This window comes from Lepidochelys olivacea, assembly GCF_965140295.1.
Source record: "Lepidochelys olivacea isolate rLepOli2 genome assembly, chromosome: 11".
NCBI lineage: Eukaryota > Metazoa > Chordata > Testudines > Cheloniidae > Lepidochelys > Lepidochelys olivacea.
The window spans coordinates 69541488-69562029 of NC_140421.1; the positions used below are offsets into that span (position 1 = coordinate 69541488).

At 46.9% G+C, this 20542-nt stretch overlaps 1 protein-coding gene across 2 annotated transcripts in view; it reads right to left on the reverse strand.

Moving 5' to 3' along the window:
* RAMP1 (receptor activity modifying protein 1) overlaps nt 1-20542 on the reverse strand; it is a 120857-nt gene that overhangs the window by 56823 nt on the left and 43492 nt on the right. For both annotated transcript variants that reach the window (XM_084643328.1, XM_084643327.1), the window contains one exon: nt 11473-11611. In XM_084643328.1, the coding sequence (XP_084499454.1) occupies nt 11473-11611 (139 nt within the window). The remainder of the gene's footprint in view (nt 1-11472; nt 11612-20542) is intronic.

Consider the following 20542-nt stretch of genomic DNA (forward strand, 5'->3'; position numbering starts at 1 on the left):
ATTCTCCAATATAGCAAAGTATTCTACTGGTGTGAACCGAATTTATTGGCCTACTCCAACTGTCACTGAGTCAATGGGAGACTCCACAGTGATTTCAGTGGGAGTTGGATTAGATGCTCCGTGAATAGCAAGGAAATAGGCCAGTTCTCCTCCTGCATGACATCTCTGCAGCACTGCATATTCTCAGTCATCATCTGCTCCTCTCTTGCATTGGTATCCCATGGAACACAAGAGTCTACTTCAAGGCTGTTGTCTTGATTTTCAAAGCTCTGCATAGGATAGGCCCTACCCACCTGTAAGTCAGTCATGTTAGGGAGAGATGGTCCTTTCAACAACAGACCTACTCCAAACAAGTGTGATCAACAATGACGGGAAGACAGGTGAGTGCAGGAGACAGGAGAAAAACCAAGAACAAGAACTCAGTGGGGCCACTGGATGATCGAGGTGCTGAAGGAGCACTCAAAGAAGATAAGGCCATTGAGGAGAAGCTAAATTAATTCTTTGCTTTGGTTTTCACTGCAGAACATGTGAGGGAGATTCCCACATCTGAACCCTTCTTTTTAGGTGACAAATCATAGAAGTGTAGGACTGGAAGAGACCTTGATAAGTCAACTACTCCAGTTCCCTGCACTCAAGGCAGAATTATGTAATAACTAGACCATTCCTGACAAGAGTTTGTCTAATCTGTTCTTAAAAACTTCCAATGATGGAGATTCCACAACCTCCCTACGCAATTTGTTCCGATGCTTAACTACCCTGACAGTTAGGAAGTTTTTCCTAATGTCCAACTTAAATCTCTCTTGCTGCGATTTAAGCCCATTGCTTCTTGTCCTAACCTCCGAGGTTAAACGAGAACATTTTTCTCCCTCCTTCTTGTAACAAGTTTTTATGCACTTGAAAACTATTATGTCCCCCCTCAGTCTTCTCTTCTCCAGACTAAACAAACCCAATTTTTTCAATCTTTCCTCAGAGGTCATTTTTCTAGAATTTTAATCATTTTTGTTGCTCTTCTCTGGACTTTCTCCAATTTGTGCACATCCTTCCTGACATGTGGTGCCCAGATCAGGACACGACACTCCAGTTGAGGCCTTATCAGTGCAGAGTAGAGTGGAAAAATGACTTCTTATGCCTTGATTACAAAAATGACACTCACTTTTTTTTTGCAAGTGTTACACTGTTGACTCATATTTAGCTTGTGATTCACTACCACCCCCAGATCCCAACCCACAGTACTCGTTCCGAGGCGTCATTTCCCATTTTGTATGTGTGCAGCTGACTGTTCCATCCTACGTGGAGTACTTTGCATTTGTCCTTATTAATTTCATCCTATTTTCTAGTTTGTCAAAATCACTTTGAATTCTAATCCTACTCTCCAAAGCACTTTCAACCCCTCTCAGCTTGGTATCGTCTGCAAATATTATTAGTATACTCTCTATGCCATTATCTAAATCATTGATGAAGATATTGAACAGAACTGGACCCAGTATTAATCCCTGTGGGACCCCACTCAATATGCCCTTTCAGCTTGACTGTGAACCACTGATACCTATTCTCTGGGAATGGTTTTCCAACCAGTTACACACCCACCTTATAGTAGCTCCATTTAGGCTATATTTCCCTAGTTTGTTTATGAGGAGGTCATGTGAGACAGTATCAAAACCTTTAAAGTCAAGATATACTACATCTACTGCTTCCCCCCATCTACAAGGCTTGTTACCCTGTCAAAGAAAGCTATTAAGCAGGTTTGACATGATTTGTTCTTGACAAATCCATGTTGACTGTTACTTATCACCTTACTATCTTCTAGGTGTTGGCAAATTGATGGCTTGATTAGTTGCTCCATTATCTTTCTAGGTACTGAAGTTAAGCTGATCGCTCTGTAATTCCCCGGGTTGTCCTTATTCCCTTCTTTTTACAGATTGACACTATATTTGCCCCCTTCTAGTTCTCTGGAATCTCTCCTGCCTTCCATGAGTTTTTGAAGATAAATCGCTAATGGCTCAGATATCGCCTCAGTCAGCTCCTTGAGTATTCCAGGGTGGATTTCATCAGGCCTTGCAGACTTAAAAGTTACTTAGACAAATCAGATGTCTTCAACTTGTTCTTTCCTATTTTAGCTTCATATCCTACCTCATTTTCACTGGCATTCACTATGTTAGACATCTGATTGCTACTAACCTTTCTGGTGAAAATTGAAACAAAAAAGTCATTGAGCTCTTCTTCCATTTCCACATTTTCTGTTATTGTCTTTTCCCCCTCAATGAGTAATGGGCCTACCCTGTCATTGGTCTTCCTCTTGCTTTTCATGTATTTATATGTTATCCTTTATGTTTCTAGCTAGTTTGATCTCATTTTGTGCCTTGGCCTTTCTAAGTTTGCTCTTACATGCTTCTGTTTTTTATATTCATCCTTCATAATTTGACCTAGTTTCCACTTTTTCTTGGACCCTTTTTTGAGTTTCAGACCATTGAAAATCTCCTGGTTAAGCCAGGGTGATCTCTTGCTATACTTGCTGTTTCTTCTTGTCTTGTAGTGGGATAGTTTGCTCTCGTGCCCTGAATAATGTCTCTTTGAAAAATTGCCAACTCTCTTAAACTGCTTTTCTCTTTAGACTTGCTTCCCATGGGATCTTACCTACCAAATCCTGAGTTTGCGAACGTCTGCCTTCTTGAAATCCATTATCTTTCTTCTGCTGTTTTCCCGCCTATCATTCCATGATCACTTTCACCCAAACTGCCTTTCACTTTCAAATTCTCAACCAGTTCCTCCCTATTTGTCAAAATCAAATCTAGAACAGTTGCTTTCTCCACCTTCTGAAATAAAAAATAGTCTCCAACATAGGTGCCAACTTCCCCCTTTCATGTGGGTGCTCAATCCCGCCCCCCCCCGCCCCTGGCTCCACCCCAACTTCACCCCTTCCATGAGGCCCTGCCCCTTCCCTACCCCCATTCCAACCCCTGTTTGGTGGCAGCTGGCCGGGAAACGATGGGAGGTAGGCGGAGGAGCCAGGGTGCGGAGGAGGTGGGGCGGGGAACTTGGCTGCCAGCCCTGGAGCAACCACCGAGTTGGCACCTATGGTCTCCAATACATTCCAAGAACTTGTTGGATAATCTGCACCCTGCTGTGTTATTTTCCCAACAGATGTCTGCATAGTTGAAGTCTCCCATCACCACTAAGTCCTGTGCTTTGGATGATTGTTAGTTGTTAAGAAAAAAATCTCATCCACCTCTTCTTCCGGGCTAGGTGGTCTACAGTAGGCCCTTACCATGACATCACCCCTTTTATCTTTACTCAAAGACTTTCAACAAGTCTGTCTCCTATTTCCATCTCAATGTCAGTGAAAGTGTGTACATCTTTGATACACAAAGCAACACCTCCTCCTTTTCTAACCTGACTGAGGTGCCAAAAGAGGAAGTTTTGGAACAAACTGATAAATTAAACAATATTATGTCACCAGGACCAGATAGTATTCACTCAAGAGTTCTGAAGGAACTCAATTATGAAAATACAGAACTACTAAGTGTTTTATGTAACCTATCACTTAAGTCAGCTTCTGTACCAGATGACTGGAGAATAGCTCATGGGACACCAATTTTTTTTAAAAGGTTCCAGAGTTGATCCCGGCAATTACAGGCCAGTAGCCTAACTTCAGTACCAGGCAAACTGGTTGAAACTCTAGTAAAAAACAGAATTATCAGACACATAGATGAACACGATTTGTTGGGGAAGTGATCAACATAGCTTTTGTAAAGGAAAATCATGCCTCACTAATATATTAGAATTTTTAAGGGGGGTCAACAAACTTGTGGACAAGGGTGATCCAGTGGGTATGGTATACTTGGACTTTCAGAAAGCCTTTGACAAGGTCCCTCACCAAAGGCTCTTAAGCAAAGTAAGTGTCATGGGATAAAAGGGAAATTCCTCTTACAAATCAGTCACTGGTTAAAAGACAGGAAACAAAGGGCAGGAATAAATGGTCAGGTTTCAGAATGGAGAGAGGTAATTAGAGGTGTCCCTCAGGGATCTGTACTGGGATTGGTATGTTCAACATATTCACAAGGGATCTGGAAAAAGGGGTAAACAGTGAAGTGGCAAAATTCACAGACAAAACAAAATTACTCAAGATAGTGAAATCCAAAGCAGACTGTAAAGAGTTACAAACGATTCTCAGAAAAACTGGGTGACTGGGCAATAAAATGAGAGATGAAATTCAATACTGATAAATGCAAAGTAATGCACAATAGAAAACATAATCCCATAATTCCAAAACGATGGGATCTAAATTAGCCATTACTATTCCAGAGAGAGAGAGAGAGAGAGAGAGATCTTGGAGTCATTGTGGGCAGTTCTCTGAAAACATCCGATCAATATGCAGCAGCAGTCAAAAAAGCTAACCCAATATGAAAAACCATTAGAAAAGGGATATATAATAAGACAGAAAATATCATAATGCCACTATGATACGCCTATACCTTGAATATTGCATATAACTGTGATTGCCCCATGTCAAAAAAGTCACATTGGATTTGGAAAAGGTATAGAGAAGGGCAACAAAAGCGATTAAGGGGATGGAACAACTTTTTTCTGAAGAGAAATTAATAAGACTGGGACTTTTCAGCTTGGAAAAGAGACAACTAAAGGGAGACATGACAGAGGTCTATAAAATCATGACTGGTGTGGAAAAAGTAAATAAGCAAGTGTAATTTACTCCTTCTCATAATAATTTAATTGGGTGACCCCTAATTATTGTGTCAGGCAGCAGGTTTAAAACAAACAAAAGGAAGTATTTCTTCACACAATGCACAGTCACATCTGGAACTTGTTGGCAGGGGATGCTGTGACTATGACAGGGTTCAAAAAAGAACTAGGAAAGTTCATGGAGGATAGGTCTATCAATGGCTATTAGCCAAAATGGGCAGGGATGCAACCCCATGCTCTGGGTGTCCTAGCCTCTGACTGCCAGAAGCTGGGAGTGGATGATAGGGGATAAATAAAACGGTTACTCACCTTTTTGTAACTGTTGTTCATCGAGATGTGTTGCTCATATCTATTCCAGTTAGGTGTGTGCGCCCATGCCACGTGCACAGATGTTGGAAACTTTTTCCCTAGCAGCTACCCGTCGGGCTGGCTGTGGAGCCCCCTGGAGTGGCACCGATAGGGTGCTCTATACATGACCATGCCAGCCCGACCCCCCTTCAGTTCCTTCTTGCCAGCTACTCCAACAGAAGGGAAGGTGGGGGGGAATGGAATAGAGATGAGCAACACATCTCGAAGAACAACAGTTACAAAAAGGTGAGTAACCGTTTTTTCTTCTTCAAGTGCTTGCTCATATCAATTCCAGTTAGGTGACTCCCAAGCCTTACCTCGGAGGTGGGGTCGGAGTCAAGGAATTGCAGACTGGAGAATCGCCCTGCCGAAGGCCGCATCATCGTGTGATTGGTGGACAATGGCGTAGAGCAACGTGAAGGTGTGCACCAAAGCCCATGCGGCAGCCCTGCAGATTTCCTGGAGGGGTACGTGTGCCAGGAAGGTTGCTGACGAGGTCTGAGCCCTCGTGGAATGAGCCATGACAACAGGCGGAGAGACCTTCACTAAGTCATAACAAGTGCGAATACATGCCGTGATCCAGGAGGACATCCACTGGGAAGAGACCAGCAAACCTTTCATCCGCTCCGCTAGAGAGACGAACAACTGGGTTGTTTTCCGGAACGGCTTTGTTCAGTCTATGTAGAAGGTGAGCGCCCTTCTAATGTCCAGCGAATGCAGCTGCTGCTCACAGAGGATGGCGTATGGCTTTGGAAAGAAAACCGGCAGGAAAGTATCCTGGCTAACATGGAAGCAGGACACGACTTTTGGTAGGAAGGCCGGGTGAGGCCGAAGCTGCACCTTGTCCTTATGAAAGATGGTATGGGGGGGGGGGGAAATCACATGTGAGGGCTCGTAGTTCAGAAACGCATCGTGCTGACGTGATGGCCACTAGGAAGGCAACCTTCCAGAAGAGGTAGAGGAGAGAGCATGAAGCTAGCGGCTCAAAGGGAGGACCCATGAGACAAGATAGGACTAAACTGAGGTGCCAGGCAGGGACAGGGGGCTTCAGCGGGGGATGGATCTTTTCTAGTCCTTTTAGGAAATGTCCCACAATAGGGTGTGCAAACACTGAGCGACTGGAAATGCCCAGGGGAAATGCCTAAATAGCCGCGAGGTGAACCTTAAGAGAACCAAATGCCAGGCGCTGATCTTTCAGGTGCACCATATAGTCCAGGATGCATGGGATTGAAGCCTGGAGTGGGAGTACCTGCCGTTGGGCACACCAGATAGAAAACCTTTTCCATTTTGCTTTGTAAGTGGTTCTGGTAGAAGGCTTGTGGCTTTCCAGGAGCACCTGCCTCACCGGGTCCGAACAGGAGAGCTCTGCTTGGTTCAACCATGGATCCTCCAGGCCATGAGGTGAAGTGACTGGAGGTCAGGGTGGAGAAGGCGACTGAGATTCTGCGAGATGAGGTCAGAAGTGAGAGGTAGGCGAATCGGTGACCGGATCGATAGGTCCATGAGGGTGGGGTACCAGCACTGATGAGGCCAAGCTGTGGCCACCAGGATGATGTCCACCTTGTCCCTTCAGACTTTGAGAAGCACCTTGTGGATGAGAGGAAATGGTGATAAGGCATAGTGGTTGACCAGACCATGGGATCAGAAAGGTGTCCACTATCAAGCCTGGGCTGCGAGCCCGGAAAGAGCAAAAGGTTGGGACTTCCTGTTGGCCCACGTGGCGAACAGGTCAATTCAGGGAAACTCCCAGCTGCGGAAGATGGAATGGATGACGTCCGGCCGAATCAAACATTCGTGTGTGACAAACTGCCTCCTCAAGCTGTCCACCAGTACGTTCTGAACGCCTGGCAGGTATGAGGCTTAGAGAAGGATGGAGTGGGCTAAACAAAATTCCCATAGGAGGAGAGCTTCCTGGCAGAGAGGAGATGACCGGGCTCCGCCTTGCTTGTTTATGTAAAACATGGCCATGGTATTGTCCATCAGTACCGCTACACAGTGGCCCTGCAAGTGGGACAGGAACACCTGGCATGCGAGGCAGATTGCCCTGAGCTCTGATGTTGATATGCAGAGCCAGTTCCTCTACTTGCTATAGGCCCTGAGTCGTCATGCTCCCAAGATGTGCTCCCCAGCCGAGCACCAACACATCCATTACCAATGTCAGAGTGGGCTGGGGGGCAGGGGGGTGGAACGGTACCCCAGTGCTTACCATGCGGGGGTCCAGCCACCATGTAGGGAATCGAGGGTATGTCTTGGAACGGTAAGCACCATGTCCAGACTGTCACGATCCGGATGATACACGGGTGCAAGCCATGCCTGCAGGGGCCTGAGCTGCACGTAGGTGCAGGACGCCATGTGGCCCAGTAGCTTGAGGCACTCTCTCACCATGGTGGTGGGAAAATTGCAAAGGCCAGTGATTACATGTGCAAGGGCTAGACGATGGGCCTCCGGGAGGACTCTCTCGCCTGATTTGCATCCAGGACTCCCCCAGTGAACTCTATTGTTTGTGTTGGGGTGAGAACAGACTTGTTGACATTCAGAATAATGCCTAAGCAGTCGAACGTGAACTGATAAAGTGTCCTGTCTACTACAAAATGGAGAAAACGTCTGTGAAACGGGTTGATTGAAACATGAAAATTAGCGTCCTTCATATCGAGGGCGGCATACCAGTCTCCCAAATCCAGGGAGGGGATGATTGTGCTCAAGGAGACCATGCGGAACTTTGGGTTGACGATGTGCTTGTTGAGTTCCCTTAGGTCCAGAATGGGCCGTAGAACCCCTTTGCCTTGGGAATGAGGAAGCAGCGTGAGTAGAAACCCTTGCCTCTGAGCTCCCGAGGTACCTCCTCCACTGCTCCTAGAGGGAGGACGGACTGGACCTCCTGGACCAGGAGTTGCTCGTGAGAGGGGTGGGAGGGTGGGAAGGAGCAGAAGTGGATAGAATAGCCAGCCTCTACCGTGCGGAGGACCCACTGGTCCGATTTAATAAGGGACCACGCACGGTAGAAGCGGGATAGACGGTTCAGGGAGGGAGGATAACTGGCTGGGATATGGACTGGTAATCCATCCTCGTGTGCATCTTCAAGATGGACGCTTAGGGCCCAGAGGGGGCTTGGATTGTCCCTGGCCCTGACCTGAGGGAGGACGCGATGGTCTGCACCTGATGTATGTCCTCCTCCTGTGGGAGAAGTCCTGCCTGGGCCTAGCAGGGAAAGACAGCTGCTGGGTGGGCTGGGGCTTAAACGGCTTTCTTTGAGTCGCCGGGGTATGTATGCCTAGAGACTTAATTAATTGTGTTCCTTGAATCTTTCAGGCTATGCAACCTAGAGTTGGTCTGTTCAGCGAAGAGCCCCTGACCATCAAACGGAAGGTCTTGGATAGTTTGCTGAACTTCCAGCGGGAGACCTGAGGACTGAAGCCAGGCGTTACGCCGCATGGCGATACCAGATGCCAGTGTACGTGCCGCCACGTCCACAGCATCCAGGGAGACTTGAAGAGCAGTTCGGGCCACTAGTCTGCCCTCCTCAGCAATAGCTCCCAGCTCCTGCCGAGAATCGGATGGGAGGAGCTCCTTGAACTTTTGAATAGCAGACTAGGAATTATAGCTGTATCTGCTAAGGATCATGAGCTGATTAGCGATCCGTAGGGAGAGGCCACTGGTAGAATAAACCTTTCTCCCAAAGAGATCCAGACATTTCACATCCCTTGATTTAGGGGCAGGCCCCTGCTGACCCAGTCTTTCTTTTTCGTTTACCACATCCACCACCAGGGAGCATGGGGGGGGGGGAGGGAAATGGATAAAGAGGTATCCGTACCCCTTAGTGAGGACAAAGTACTTTCTTTCGGCCCCTTTGGCTGTGGGGGGAATGGAGGCTGGAGTTTGCCAGATTGTTTTGGCATTTGACTGAACTGACTTTATAAAGGGCAGTTGCACCCTAGAGGGCCCTTCTGGTGTCAGAACGTCCACCATGGGATCCTCTTCTTCTACGACCTCTTCCACCTGGAGATTCATGTTTAAGGCCACTCGCCGTAGGAATTCCTGCAGGGCCCGGTAGTCCATGGGTTGGGGGCCGGATGCGGATGTACCCACCACCGCCTCATCAGGAGAAGACGAGGAGGAGGTGACCAGCAGAATTGGGTCCAAGACAGCCCCTTGGTCACTGGTTCTGGTTCCTCCTGAGCACGAGGTGTAGCCTCCACTGGGGGTGGGGCCGGATCCAGGGTTTGTGTGGGGTGTGGAGGATGACGACTGATGGGAATACAAGACCCAGAATGAGATGGCAGAGGGATGCCTGGAGGGCGCCCTGGGCTTGGTGGTACGCCCAGGGAGTCCAGAACTGCCACTAGGGTTGCCAGTGGGGCACTGAAGAGTCCCGTCCAAGACTGCCCGGACCTGATTGGGGTGCCTCCGATGCTCCCGATGCCCTACCTGACCTGGGGGAGGGTGACTGGGAGCGGGACGGCCAAGGAGGGGCGGTACGCTGTGCTGGGGGGGGTTCTGCGTCCCCTGACGGGCGGAATGGGTACCGTGCGGAGTGGCGAGATCCAGACGGTGATTTGCGGTGCCATTGTGGAGAGAAGTACCGGGAGATCGATTGGCTCCGAGATGTTGGACTTCGCCTCAGTGGAGAGCGGCCACAGGAGTGTGACCAATGCCATGCCGGGGAATGGTGCCGTGCCAGAGAGTGGTGCCACGATGGAGAGTGGTTTCGCGGACAGCGTCGCAGATCAGTGTCGGTTCGAGCGGTGCCACGGGGTCTCAGACTTTGACCTAGACCTCGAGCAGGACCACAACCTATCAGCCGATGACCACCTCGAGCGGGGGCAGCTCCGAGGATCGGGGCTGCGAGACCAGTGCCGCGAGTCGGACCAGCACGGAGCACCAATCCCATCATTCCATGGGCATCCTACTACATTGCCAGCTGCTTTTCAACTGAAGTGGGGGGGGGGAGAAGAGTGCATGTGTGTATGGAGGTGGGGAGACAGACAGTGTGTTTTGCGGGACAGACAGTGCATCAGCATGCTGTCTTGTAAGTTCAGACAGCAGTAGGAAGCAACCAGTCCTGAAGCAGGGGGAGAGGGAAACCCCAACATCAACCCCCGCCTCCATCCCTGGGCTCTCTCTCTCTCTCTCACACACACACGCCTCTGTGTTCAGCAGCACAAGCATTCCACATGAATGGTTTGCTCTGTGTCCCGGGGCTGGTCAGCACAGCACGCAGGGGCTGTCAGAAACGGAGCTTTGAAAGCGGCAGGGTGCATGCCTCCAGGGCAGCCGAGTTCAAAACAATGAGCAGAGCGGCCACTTGAGGCATCATGGGACCGCTCCGGAGGCCAATTACAGGGCAGCCAGCGCTCAAGTGTCCACACTGGCAGTAGAGCCCCGGAGCCTCTGCACTTGAAAGCTTATGACTGTCGTTGAGGTGGGTTTTCTGCAGCGCGGCACCCGAGGAGTTTCGGTGTGCAAAGTGGCTTGGCAGCATGTACGTGTCTGCAGTTTGAGTGCAAAAAGCAGCTTTGCTTCACAGAAACTTGCCAGTGTAGACAAGCCCTAAGTGTAAAACCCACCTCTTTGGCCAAGCCTCCCAGCAATAGCTCAAACACACTCCAGACACCATCCATTTTACTCTATTTTAAAATAAATCAGCATCTTCAGGCCTATTCCCTACTGGCAGAAAGGAGAGCGAGAGAGAGAGAGACAGACAGACCGACCAACATAATTGTCGCTACACTTATTCCTGGAAGTTACTCAGTGATAGGCAGCAGAGTAAGAACATAAGATTGGCCCTACTGGGTCAGACTAAAGGTCCATCTAGCCCAGTATCCTGTCTTCCAGTGCCAGGTGCCCCAGAGGGAACGAACAGACCAGGTCATCATCAAGTGATCCATGCCCTGTGGTTCATTCTCAGCTTCTAGCAAACAGAAATACGTTCAGAAAAGTATGCAAGATATTTCTCTCAAGCAGTGATGGGAAAATAGGCTCCAATATGTAATGCCTTGAAGTGGAGTCCCTGGAAACTGAAACAAGTTGCAAGGCAGTGTGGAATACAATCTGTGAACCTAACACAGCGCCCTGCTGCCTCTTGTTCAGAAGCACTGTTTGGAAGGACAACATGTAATATTACGCTACATCAGTTCGCTCACAGCTGCATTGTAATGACCACATCATCTTCCGTAGTGCAGGGGATAAACACTGCCCTGGTCACACTGGACAATGCATGGTGTGATCAGCTTCCCATGGAAGCGTGGTGCTCAGACACTATGGTGATAGGCACTAGTACTAAACCCTAAGCTTGATAGTTTGAAAACAAGACCCTGTGGGTAGCTGAGGCAGGCTGGCAGTTCTTTCGCTGGTCACCAGGTCTCTGGCCAGGACACCCTGCTTTGTTATATCAGAAAGGTCTGGAGACAATAGCACCAAGACACTCACCCTACTGTCTCATCCCAGTCACACCACAGCTTCTGCCCTATCACCTCCATGTCAAATTTAAACCGGTTTAGGCAGTAATCCTGGATCAGCTGGCCATAGTCTGCGTCATGGCATGCGGTGACCACGATAAAGTGATGGGCTGAAAGAGAGAAAAGGAACAAGGTTGGGTTGGCTTTAATGGTCTGATTTATTGGCACTGAAAATATTGTCATCAAAATCTTTCCTTCTCCCCACTCCCCAATTACAGCACCCCGGCCCAGATCCTCAAAGGTGTTTAGGTACCTAACTCCCTGGCCTTTTCTCCCTTCTCTGGGGTACAAACCACCCCCTGCTTGGCAGTAAGGCCAGGTAGGTCCTGCACTTCCTCAGAGTTTGCCTGCCAACTCCCTTCATTCTTCTGCCAATAGCAATTATAATTCCACTGACATAAGCCAGCTGACTAATATGTCAGGAAGCCTCCCTTCTGCTCTGCGTCCATGTAACTGGAGTATCATTAGCATCCCTGTTCTCAGTAGAATCCTTCCATACCAGATCCCCTGCACAATGCTGCAGCCTCAGAAATGGCCCGTCCAACCTCCCACGCAATCCTCATTAGAAAAGAATGGCAAATACTGCTCTGCCAAGGACTGTACTCGACTCTCCTCTCCAAACATGACAGTTCCAGACGAGGAGCCAGTATCTGGATGACAGGATTCCACTTTTTGTGCATGTTAATGAATTATTGTCCATTAGGAGCTCTCGAGCTGGACACACAAGCTTAGCAGCCATGTGGTCCCCACACGGGAGCCTAGATATAGAAACAGCTCCCAAGGCCTAGGAAGAATATGGGAAGAACATAGAAATTGACATAGAAAAAGACCAGTACATTTTATCTAGTCCAAAAGCCTTTTTGTAGCCCTGGGCTATTCAAAGAAAGTTATAAATATCTCCCATGAAGCATCCGATAGTGCAATCTTATACCGCAGTGGTTAAGTTCCTTCCTGAGTCCATCCTGGGATGAATTTATGCACCGACATATGAGGATTGATAGCCCTTGCCATTTTTATCCTATCTACTTTATAATAGCAGCAGATGCTAGAATAATTCATACCAGTATGTCTCATCTTGTTTAGAACCTTACCACGCTGTTTGCCTCCAGAGCAGCATGCAGTAGGGAGTTCCATAAATCAAGTTCTATAAATCACTCGGATTCTGCATAAGAGTAGTTTTCAGTTCCTTGAATCAATGTGAACATGTTGCTTTTCCATGACATTTATGGTTGGGGAGCCGTGTTCGGTATTTGGATGGCAACCCCCGGCTCATGGTGTGTGGTAGGAGCCAGAGAGGCTTGGTTCCAGTTTCTAAAACAGGTCACCTTTTGTTAGTCGGCACATGATGGGAGGGTAAGTTGAACGTGGTGTGCCGACGCACTCAGGGGCCTGGCCTACACTACAGAAAGTTGCCATATTTGAACACGATTGCGAACGACTGAATGAAATGAGACGATTCAAATCATGACTTACAGTCAGTGCAGATCAGGCCAGTTACGACCACGTCAGCTAACTGAGAGTAAACTCACCAGGGTTAAGGTTTGCAAATATCAGCTCTGATCATGCCCTCCTATACATGATTGCAAAGTCCAGAACAAAGGCTTTCTTTCCAGGACAAATGAGCACTGACCACCTGAAACCCAGCACTAGAATGACTCAGACCAAACCAGCAACCCTACAGCAAGACACCACAGTCTACAGCAGCTAAGGGTTTTATTTATGAACATCGGTAACAAGACCCGATCTTTTTTATATTATTCAAAAGACCTGGACCAAATTCTTAAGTACGTACAGTTTTAGGAACAGTTTCAGCAAAAGCTTAAGCTTAAGGGGAGAGTGTTGTCCTAGCAATGGAATGCTGACGTCCAGTTCTTCAGTACGTGGTGGAGAACACATGTGCTATCAATGAAATCAAGCTCGGCTAAGTCAGATGAAACCAGGCTTGGTTAAGTCGCCATGAGAATCACAATGGGAACCTTAACATGAAGGATACAACTCCTGCCATGGATTAGATGGAAGCTGTATTCACCTAATTTGACTGGGACACTAGAATTTCCAAATGGGTCTGCTTTATTATATCTTAGGCCTTCTCTAGATTGGAGATTTGCCCCAGTTACAGCCATTGGTGACCAAAGTCTGGTCCTTCCCTTGTTTTGCTGAAGACCTCAGAGAGGTTTGTGATTCAGGTTCAAAACCACTGATTTAGTTTATTATTAAAAATAATGTCTTCTATATAAATCATAAATAACCAAGGACAAAGGGGGGAGAGAGAGAAATAGGATCTAATCCTGTAGCTCTCACTCAGGCAATAGGTCAGGACCCTTAACCATCATCAATAAAGTTTCATACTTCAGTGAGATGAATGGGTTGAAGGAGAGGGCAAAGGTCATACCTCCCGAGGTGGGTAGATAAGCACATTGGGAGTTCCTGACTTTGCTTCTGCTGCTGTCTGGCCTGGAAGAGGGGCCGTAGCATGTCTCCGAATACTGGTGCTGGTATTTTTCCAATAGAAAAAAGGACGGAAACGAAGCATGTGGTTAAAAATGCAAATTTAGCAAGGGCAGAGTATGTTGCAAAAATTGCAGAGTGAGACCTGAAAATTGCAAGACCGATGTACAATTGTGTCCTGTCCCCGACATTAAAAAAAGCCTTTTTTTTGGGGGGTGGAGGGGTGAGAGGGGATGCTGCTTGGTGCAAGCTAAACTGACAGAAGCCAGGCTTAAACGGATTCAAGAGATTGTCCACACACACAGCTGCACTGCTGTAACTAAATCAGTATAAAAAGGATCCCTTTAATTAAGCCACTATAACAGTGCATGGACCAGGCCTGGGAGGTTGGGATGAGAAAATGTGTAGTAATGTTACACAGGGCAGAGAGCTCGGACTCTATGAAAAGAATTAATACAGGCCATCTGAGCATGACGCTGGCAGACCAGATGCCAGCTCCTGCCAACTAGGCCCCTAGGCCTCACTGACCACTGACAGATGCATAGCTGGAAACCAATGTGGCTCACCTGTGGGTTAGTATAGTTAAAATAGGCATTTATTAGGTTTATAAAAATGTGTTTAGACGTTATGAAATGCTTTTGAGTTGCTGCATGCATTAATGTTGCTTATAATTAGGGCCCTACCAAATTCACTGGCCATTTTGGTCAATTTCACAGTCATAGGATTTAAAAAAAAATTAAATTTAATGATTTCAGCTATTTAAATGTGAAATTTCATAATGTTGTAATTGTTGGGGTCCTGACCCAAAAAGGAGTTGGGGGGGTCAAAAGGTTTTTGTAGGGGGGTTGTGGTACTGCGACCCTTACATCCCAGTTGGGAGCCACTCCAGACAGCTTGACACTGAGCATGCTCAGAAATGATTTACTAATTGATAACAAATTTCCTTCTCTCAAAACCACCCATCTTGATCTGAGCTGTGGAAGAGCTTGTGGATTGCTGTGTCTAACTGTTCCAACAGTACTCCAGCCCAGATGGCACAGGCATGTGAAATCAGCCCACAGATATCTGTTATTCAGTGGCAGATAGTTAGCATAAATGGACGCAGCTCTGTGGAGGGTAGTATCATACAGAAGGAAAGATGCAGAGTATTGTGATACAGTGCACACAGGGACTGAGGATGCAGCCAGAGGTGCTGGGTGACCAAAGAGGAAGAAGGCTGTAGAGAGACATAATTGGGGAAAGGGAAAGGCCGGGAGCTCAGGTATGAGGAAATCAGGATTAACACTACAAAAGAAGAATAAAATGCAGTCACAGGTAAGCCAGGTCAGCATAGCTTTAGACAGGACAGGAGGGATAGCTCAGTGGTTTGAGCATTGGCCTGCTGAACCCAGGGTTGTGAGTTCAATCCTTGAGGGGGCCATTTAGGGATCTGGGGCAAAAATTGGGGATTGGTCCTGCTTTGAGCAGGGGGTTGGACTAGATGACCTCCTGAGGTCCCGTCCAACCCTGATATTCTCTGATCTGTTGCTGACCTTTTTAAATCTTCACTGGTGTGCTGTGGCTTCTCCGAGAGAGACATTCTGCTGAGATCTCCATGCCTCAGCCTGAACGGAGAGAGGCACATCATGGGAAGTCCAAAGCCATTTTCAGGGTGGCTGCGCAGAATATAATTCTGTCACAGTTTGGAACTGCATGTCTCCAGGCAGGGTGGTGGGGCTGGGCCTGTACACTAATTCCTACAGCCCCACCAGGCAAGGCACAGCACTGCTCCATGTTCACGTCCAGCAGCTGTGGGTGAACCATCCATTTTTAAATCAAAACAGCCCCTGGGGCTGTCAATTTGCTGTAAACAGGACAGCCATTCACACTGCTGTTGGGCTGAGAGCATTCAAACAACTTCTTGTTCACTTTGACTGAGAACAATAATATATTTACTAGGTGCAACCACAAAGCAGCAGAAATCATCTTACCATAGAAATTTGTAAGGACACTCCACTCCAGCTTTGCCAATCAAGAGCAAGGTCTGCTAAACACAGATTTGGTGGCAAACACGGATTTGGCCTTTCCATCAAGAAAGGCAGCATCGCGATTGTCAACTTACTATCTTATACTCAACCCCTGCAGCATTTCCAGTGCAGCCAGCCAGCAGTACAAAAAGAACAAAAACACAAACACAGCTCCAGGCTAGATGGAAGAGAAGGGAAGGAGAAAAGAAACAAGATGGGAAGAAAAGTAGTGAGATAAAAGTTCTCATAGTCCTGTGCTCTGCTCTGCGAAGAAGAGCAGAACAAGGAGGCTAAAAAATAGTTTGACAAGCAATCAAACTGAAGGAGGAAATGGAAAGAAGCAAAAATACAGGTGAGAGACATGCAAGACATTAAGGAAGAGAAATCAACTTAAAAATGAAGGAAGGGTATCATGAGAGCAATAGAACAAGAATAGAAGGGAAGTAGACGTAAACTAAACAGACCATGAGGCCAAGGAAAAGAGATCAGCAGTAACCAAAGTAAACCGTAAATGTCTGTCATAGGAAAAGCCAGAGAGAAGGGTAAACTGCACCAGAGCGGACAGTCAAATCATTTCATGACGGATTTGCGTGGATTACTGCAGATGGAGAGGAGTGGCCATCCGGTGGTTTTCCCAAGGGTGTACGCCCTAAAGCCAGCTGTGCTTTGGGGAAAAGGTGGGGAAAGGAAGAATGATAGAAACTTAAAAAAAAGGAGGAGGAGGGAAAGTCAGCAAGTAGCAGAGTGGTGAAAGAGTGAGAGCAAGAAACAAAATCAGCAGAGGGCACCTGCACCTTGTATGCAGGTGTCTACAAGAATATACATCTTGTATTCAACAGGGGGGAGAGCCCATATTTTTGGCTAACAGGTTTGGGTTTTTTTTAATATAATTAGAAGCAAATCAATTCACGGTGCAAAGAATTCAGCTGTTGGAAGTAGAAGAAATAATAATGCCCTTCTGAGAAAAAAATCCTCCCCCCTTACACTCTCAAGCTTGTGACTAACAACAACATTGAACTCATGCAGTGCCCTGCATCTCAGGATCTCTGCGGACTTTGCAGACACATTGACCAGGTGAGCAGATTTTGTTATATGATCTATTCTAGATCATCTTCCCCCCACCCTCCCCAAGGATCTGACTTTAGCTGCCACTAAATTGTAATTCTCAACTATTGCTACATCCCACATGCTTATTGCCAGACCTTGTTTTGGTAACCTTAACATACAGATGCGCTTATTACTAAATATAATGATTATTTTAAAGATGGATTTGTCCTGCTGCTTCTGCAAATTAGCAAGTAATGCAAGCACGAGGCATTTTCAAACATCTCTTTCTTGAATGGTAACAGCTAATTTAGACCCTATCATTTTATACGAATCGTTGGAATGACATTTTCCAATATGCATTACTTTGCATTTATCAACACTGAAGGTCATCTGCCATTCTGTTGCCCTGTCATCTAGTTTTGTGAGATCCTTTTGTAGCTCTTTGCAGTCTGCTTGGGACTTAACTATCTTAAGTAGTTTTGTATCATCTGTAAATATTGCCACCTCACTGTTGACCCCCTTTTCCAGGTCATTTATGAATATGTTAAATAGGACTGGGCCCAGTCCAGACCCTTGGGGGACACCACTAGTTACCTCTCTCCATTATGAAAACTTACCATTTATTCCCACCCTTTGTTTCCGACCTTTTAACCAGTGGGCCCCATGTGTCAAACCACCAGATTTTGTAGGGTATCCCACCCCCATCTTCAATTGTAGATCCCCTGCATCGCTTTCTTTATTTCGTCTCAGATGTGTCTCTGACGGTGTTTTTATCCTATTTCACTACTGATTAATTTGGGGAATTTATCTTTATAATCCTTTCATTTTATCTGATCCAATGGCCCTAATCTTCAGGTAGGGCTCCTACAAGTTTGAGGGTAGGGGGGAGAACAAGAATAAAGATGAATAGGATGAGCAGAAAACAAAGGAATTATGGGAAGCAGTACTCATTCATCAAGGAAAACCAAATGAGGATTTAACCAAGCTCAGAATTATTTAAGTGTTCATAGATTTTAAAGCCAGAAGGACCGGTTAGGATCTTGCCTGACCTCCTGCATAACATGGGCTGTAAAACCTCACTGAGTGATTCTTGAATCAAGCCCATACCCTCTGGGTGAGTTAGAGCATCTTTTTTGGCAAGATATCCAGTCTTTATTTAAAAATGTTTACATTCAATTCATCCCCAGCCCCCTTTTCAAATTAGACCAGTTGAACACTGCACTGTCGACATGACGAAATAGCATTCAAGAACTAAGGGTAGCTTTCCAGCCATGTGCTGCTTCATAGCCCCTATTCAGCACAAAGCCTAGGCAGGTGCTTACGCCCTGCTGAATTAAAAATGAAGGCGGTGTTTAAGTGCTTTGCTGAGTTGAGGCCCACACGAGCTGCTTTGCCAGGGCGATGGTGCCCCACAGTTTGTGGTCATGGCAAAACATGTGTGACAAGCAAAGCTGAAATGGTTGCGGGAGGCCTTTGGCAGCACATCACTGCCAAGCTGAACGGGGGAGAGGGATAGCTCAGTGGTTTGAGCATTGGCCTGCTAAACCCAGGGTTGTGAGTTCAATCCTTGAGGGGGCCATTTGGGATCTGGGGCAAAAATTGAGGATTGGTCCTGCTTTGAGCAGGGGGTTGGACTAGATGACCTCCTGAGGTCCCTTCCAACCCTGATATTCTATGATTCTATGACACTGGCTGTGTTTGCTGGGAACCAAAGCAAGATCAAAGCTGCACAGCTTTGGTTTAAGCTTTGTGGGAGGAGTCCACAAATCAGGTTTCCTTGCTCGGAGCTCCTCAAGCTGACTGCCCCAAACCTGCAGCTCTTCCAGAAAGACACAGTCTGAATTTCAAAGGTGCTCAGCAGCTGCAGCTCCCACGGTGTCCAATGAGATTAGTGGGTGGGTGCTCCATGCATGAAATTCAGGCCCTTCGAGTGCTACCCAGGGGAGCAGGCAGATATCTTAGGGCAGCACAACAGGGACAGCTAATTTTTGCCATGAAAAGCAGAGATGAGCTTATGCCACAAAATACAAAGCCAGATTTTTAAACAGCTCAATAATTTGGGAGTGTCCAGAGCCAGGTTCGGTTTGGCCCATTAGAAAGATGGAAGCACCTTTGCAAAATTCAGGTCTACATTCAGATTTGGGACCTGCACCCCAAACTTCCAGGTGGTTCAAGCCTGTTTCTAAAAAGCAGCAGCCCTTGTTCCTCAGTCCCTGAATGAGATTGCAGAGCACAGCACGTAGACACAGACCACGACCTCTTTTCCAGCACAGAAATGTGTGGGTCCATGAACAATGCTATCCAGCACATAACTGACAAACAGCAGGTCCGTATAGCAGCTAGCCAGGGATGGGTGGCATTGGACCTGATCCAACAGGAATCTGTCCACCAACTTCTTTGGGCATTGGATCAGGCTCTCTCTCCCTTAGATTTCCACTTTGATAAACAGCCATTCGTTGGTTTGAAGTCATCGCATCCCTTTGCACTTTGTTTCTCATCAGAGGACTGAAAGGACCAGTTGCTTTCTAAACAAGACCAGGAAGACATCTTGAATCTCCCAGAGCCTCCTATCCCATGTTGGCTCGGAATGGAGACCCTACTCTGCTGTCTTTCCTCGGCTGGCTCTGGGAGATCTGAAACATCTCTGCCATTGTTGAAGGTGAATTTACATGAAGGTGAGTAAACTGCATCTAGGACCCTAGATTCTCTTGGCGACCAGAAATGCAGGCTGCTGAAAGAACCAAAGCCGAAGTTAGAGCCAAGCATATGTTCTACACCTTTGTCTCAAGCAGGACTCAAGCCTTGTCTACACAAGAAATTTTCACTGGTTTAATTTAAACTGGTTTAGTTAAACTGGTGCAAATCCCTGTGTAGACAAACTTATTTCAGTACCCAAGAGGCTGACTGTTGTTTAGCTTAAATGTGTACAACTAGGACAAACCAAAAAAGCCATTCTTAAACTGAAATAAGAGTACTGCACGGGGGTTTTCACCAGTTTAACTAAATGGATGTAAATTCAGACCTTTGGTTAAACCTGTAAAACTTTCCCATATAGAAAAGGCCTGATCAGCAGCACTGGAGATCTTTGTGTCTTGCCCTCCTTTAACTGGGTGATGAGCTGTTAATCTGCTTCCTGGCACACCTCTCATCCACACAGGAAACAGTCCCCTGCCATGCATCTCAGTTAAGGGCCTGAGACACAGCCCACTGAGCCTTTCCATTGACTTCATCTTGCACTGAATCAAGCTCTAAGCAAACACCCCTGTCGAAGTGGTGCTGGTTGCCCTAGCAACTCATTCTCGATCAAGCCGCAGTATAATCAAGGTTGGGGATCACTCTACAAATCAAGAATAAATTCCTATTGCTCTCTGTTGCCCCAAAGAAATCCCACTGGCTTTCTTTCCAGTGTTAAGCTTTCCACATGACTGTAGGCACTCTGAAACCACTGTGAGCCACAGAGATGCAGTCTTGAGCCAGGCAAGAATTCCCAGTTTGGTTCCCCCAAACCAGAGGAAAGCTTAGCTATCTGGATTTCTCTTT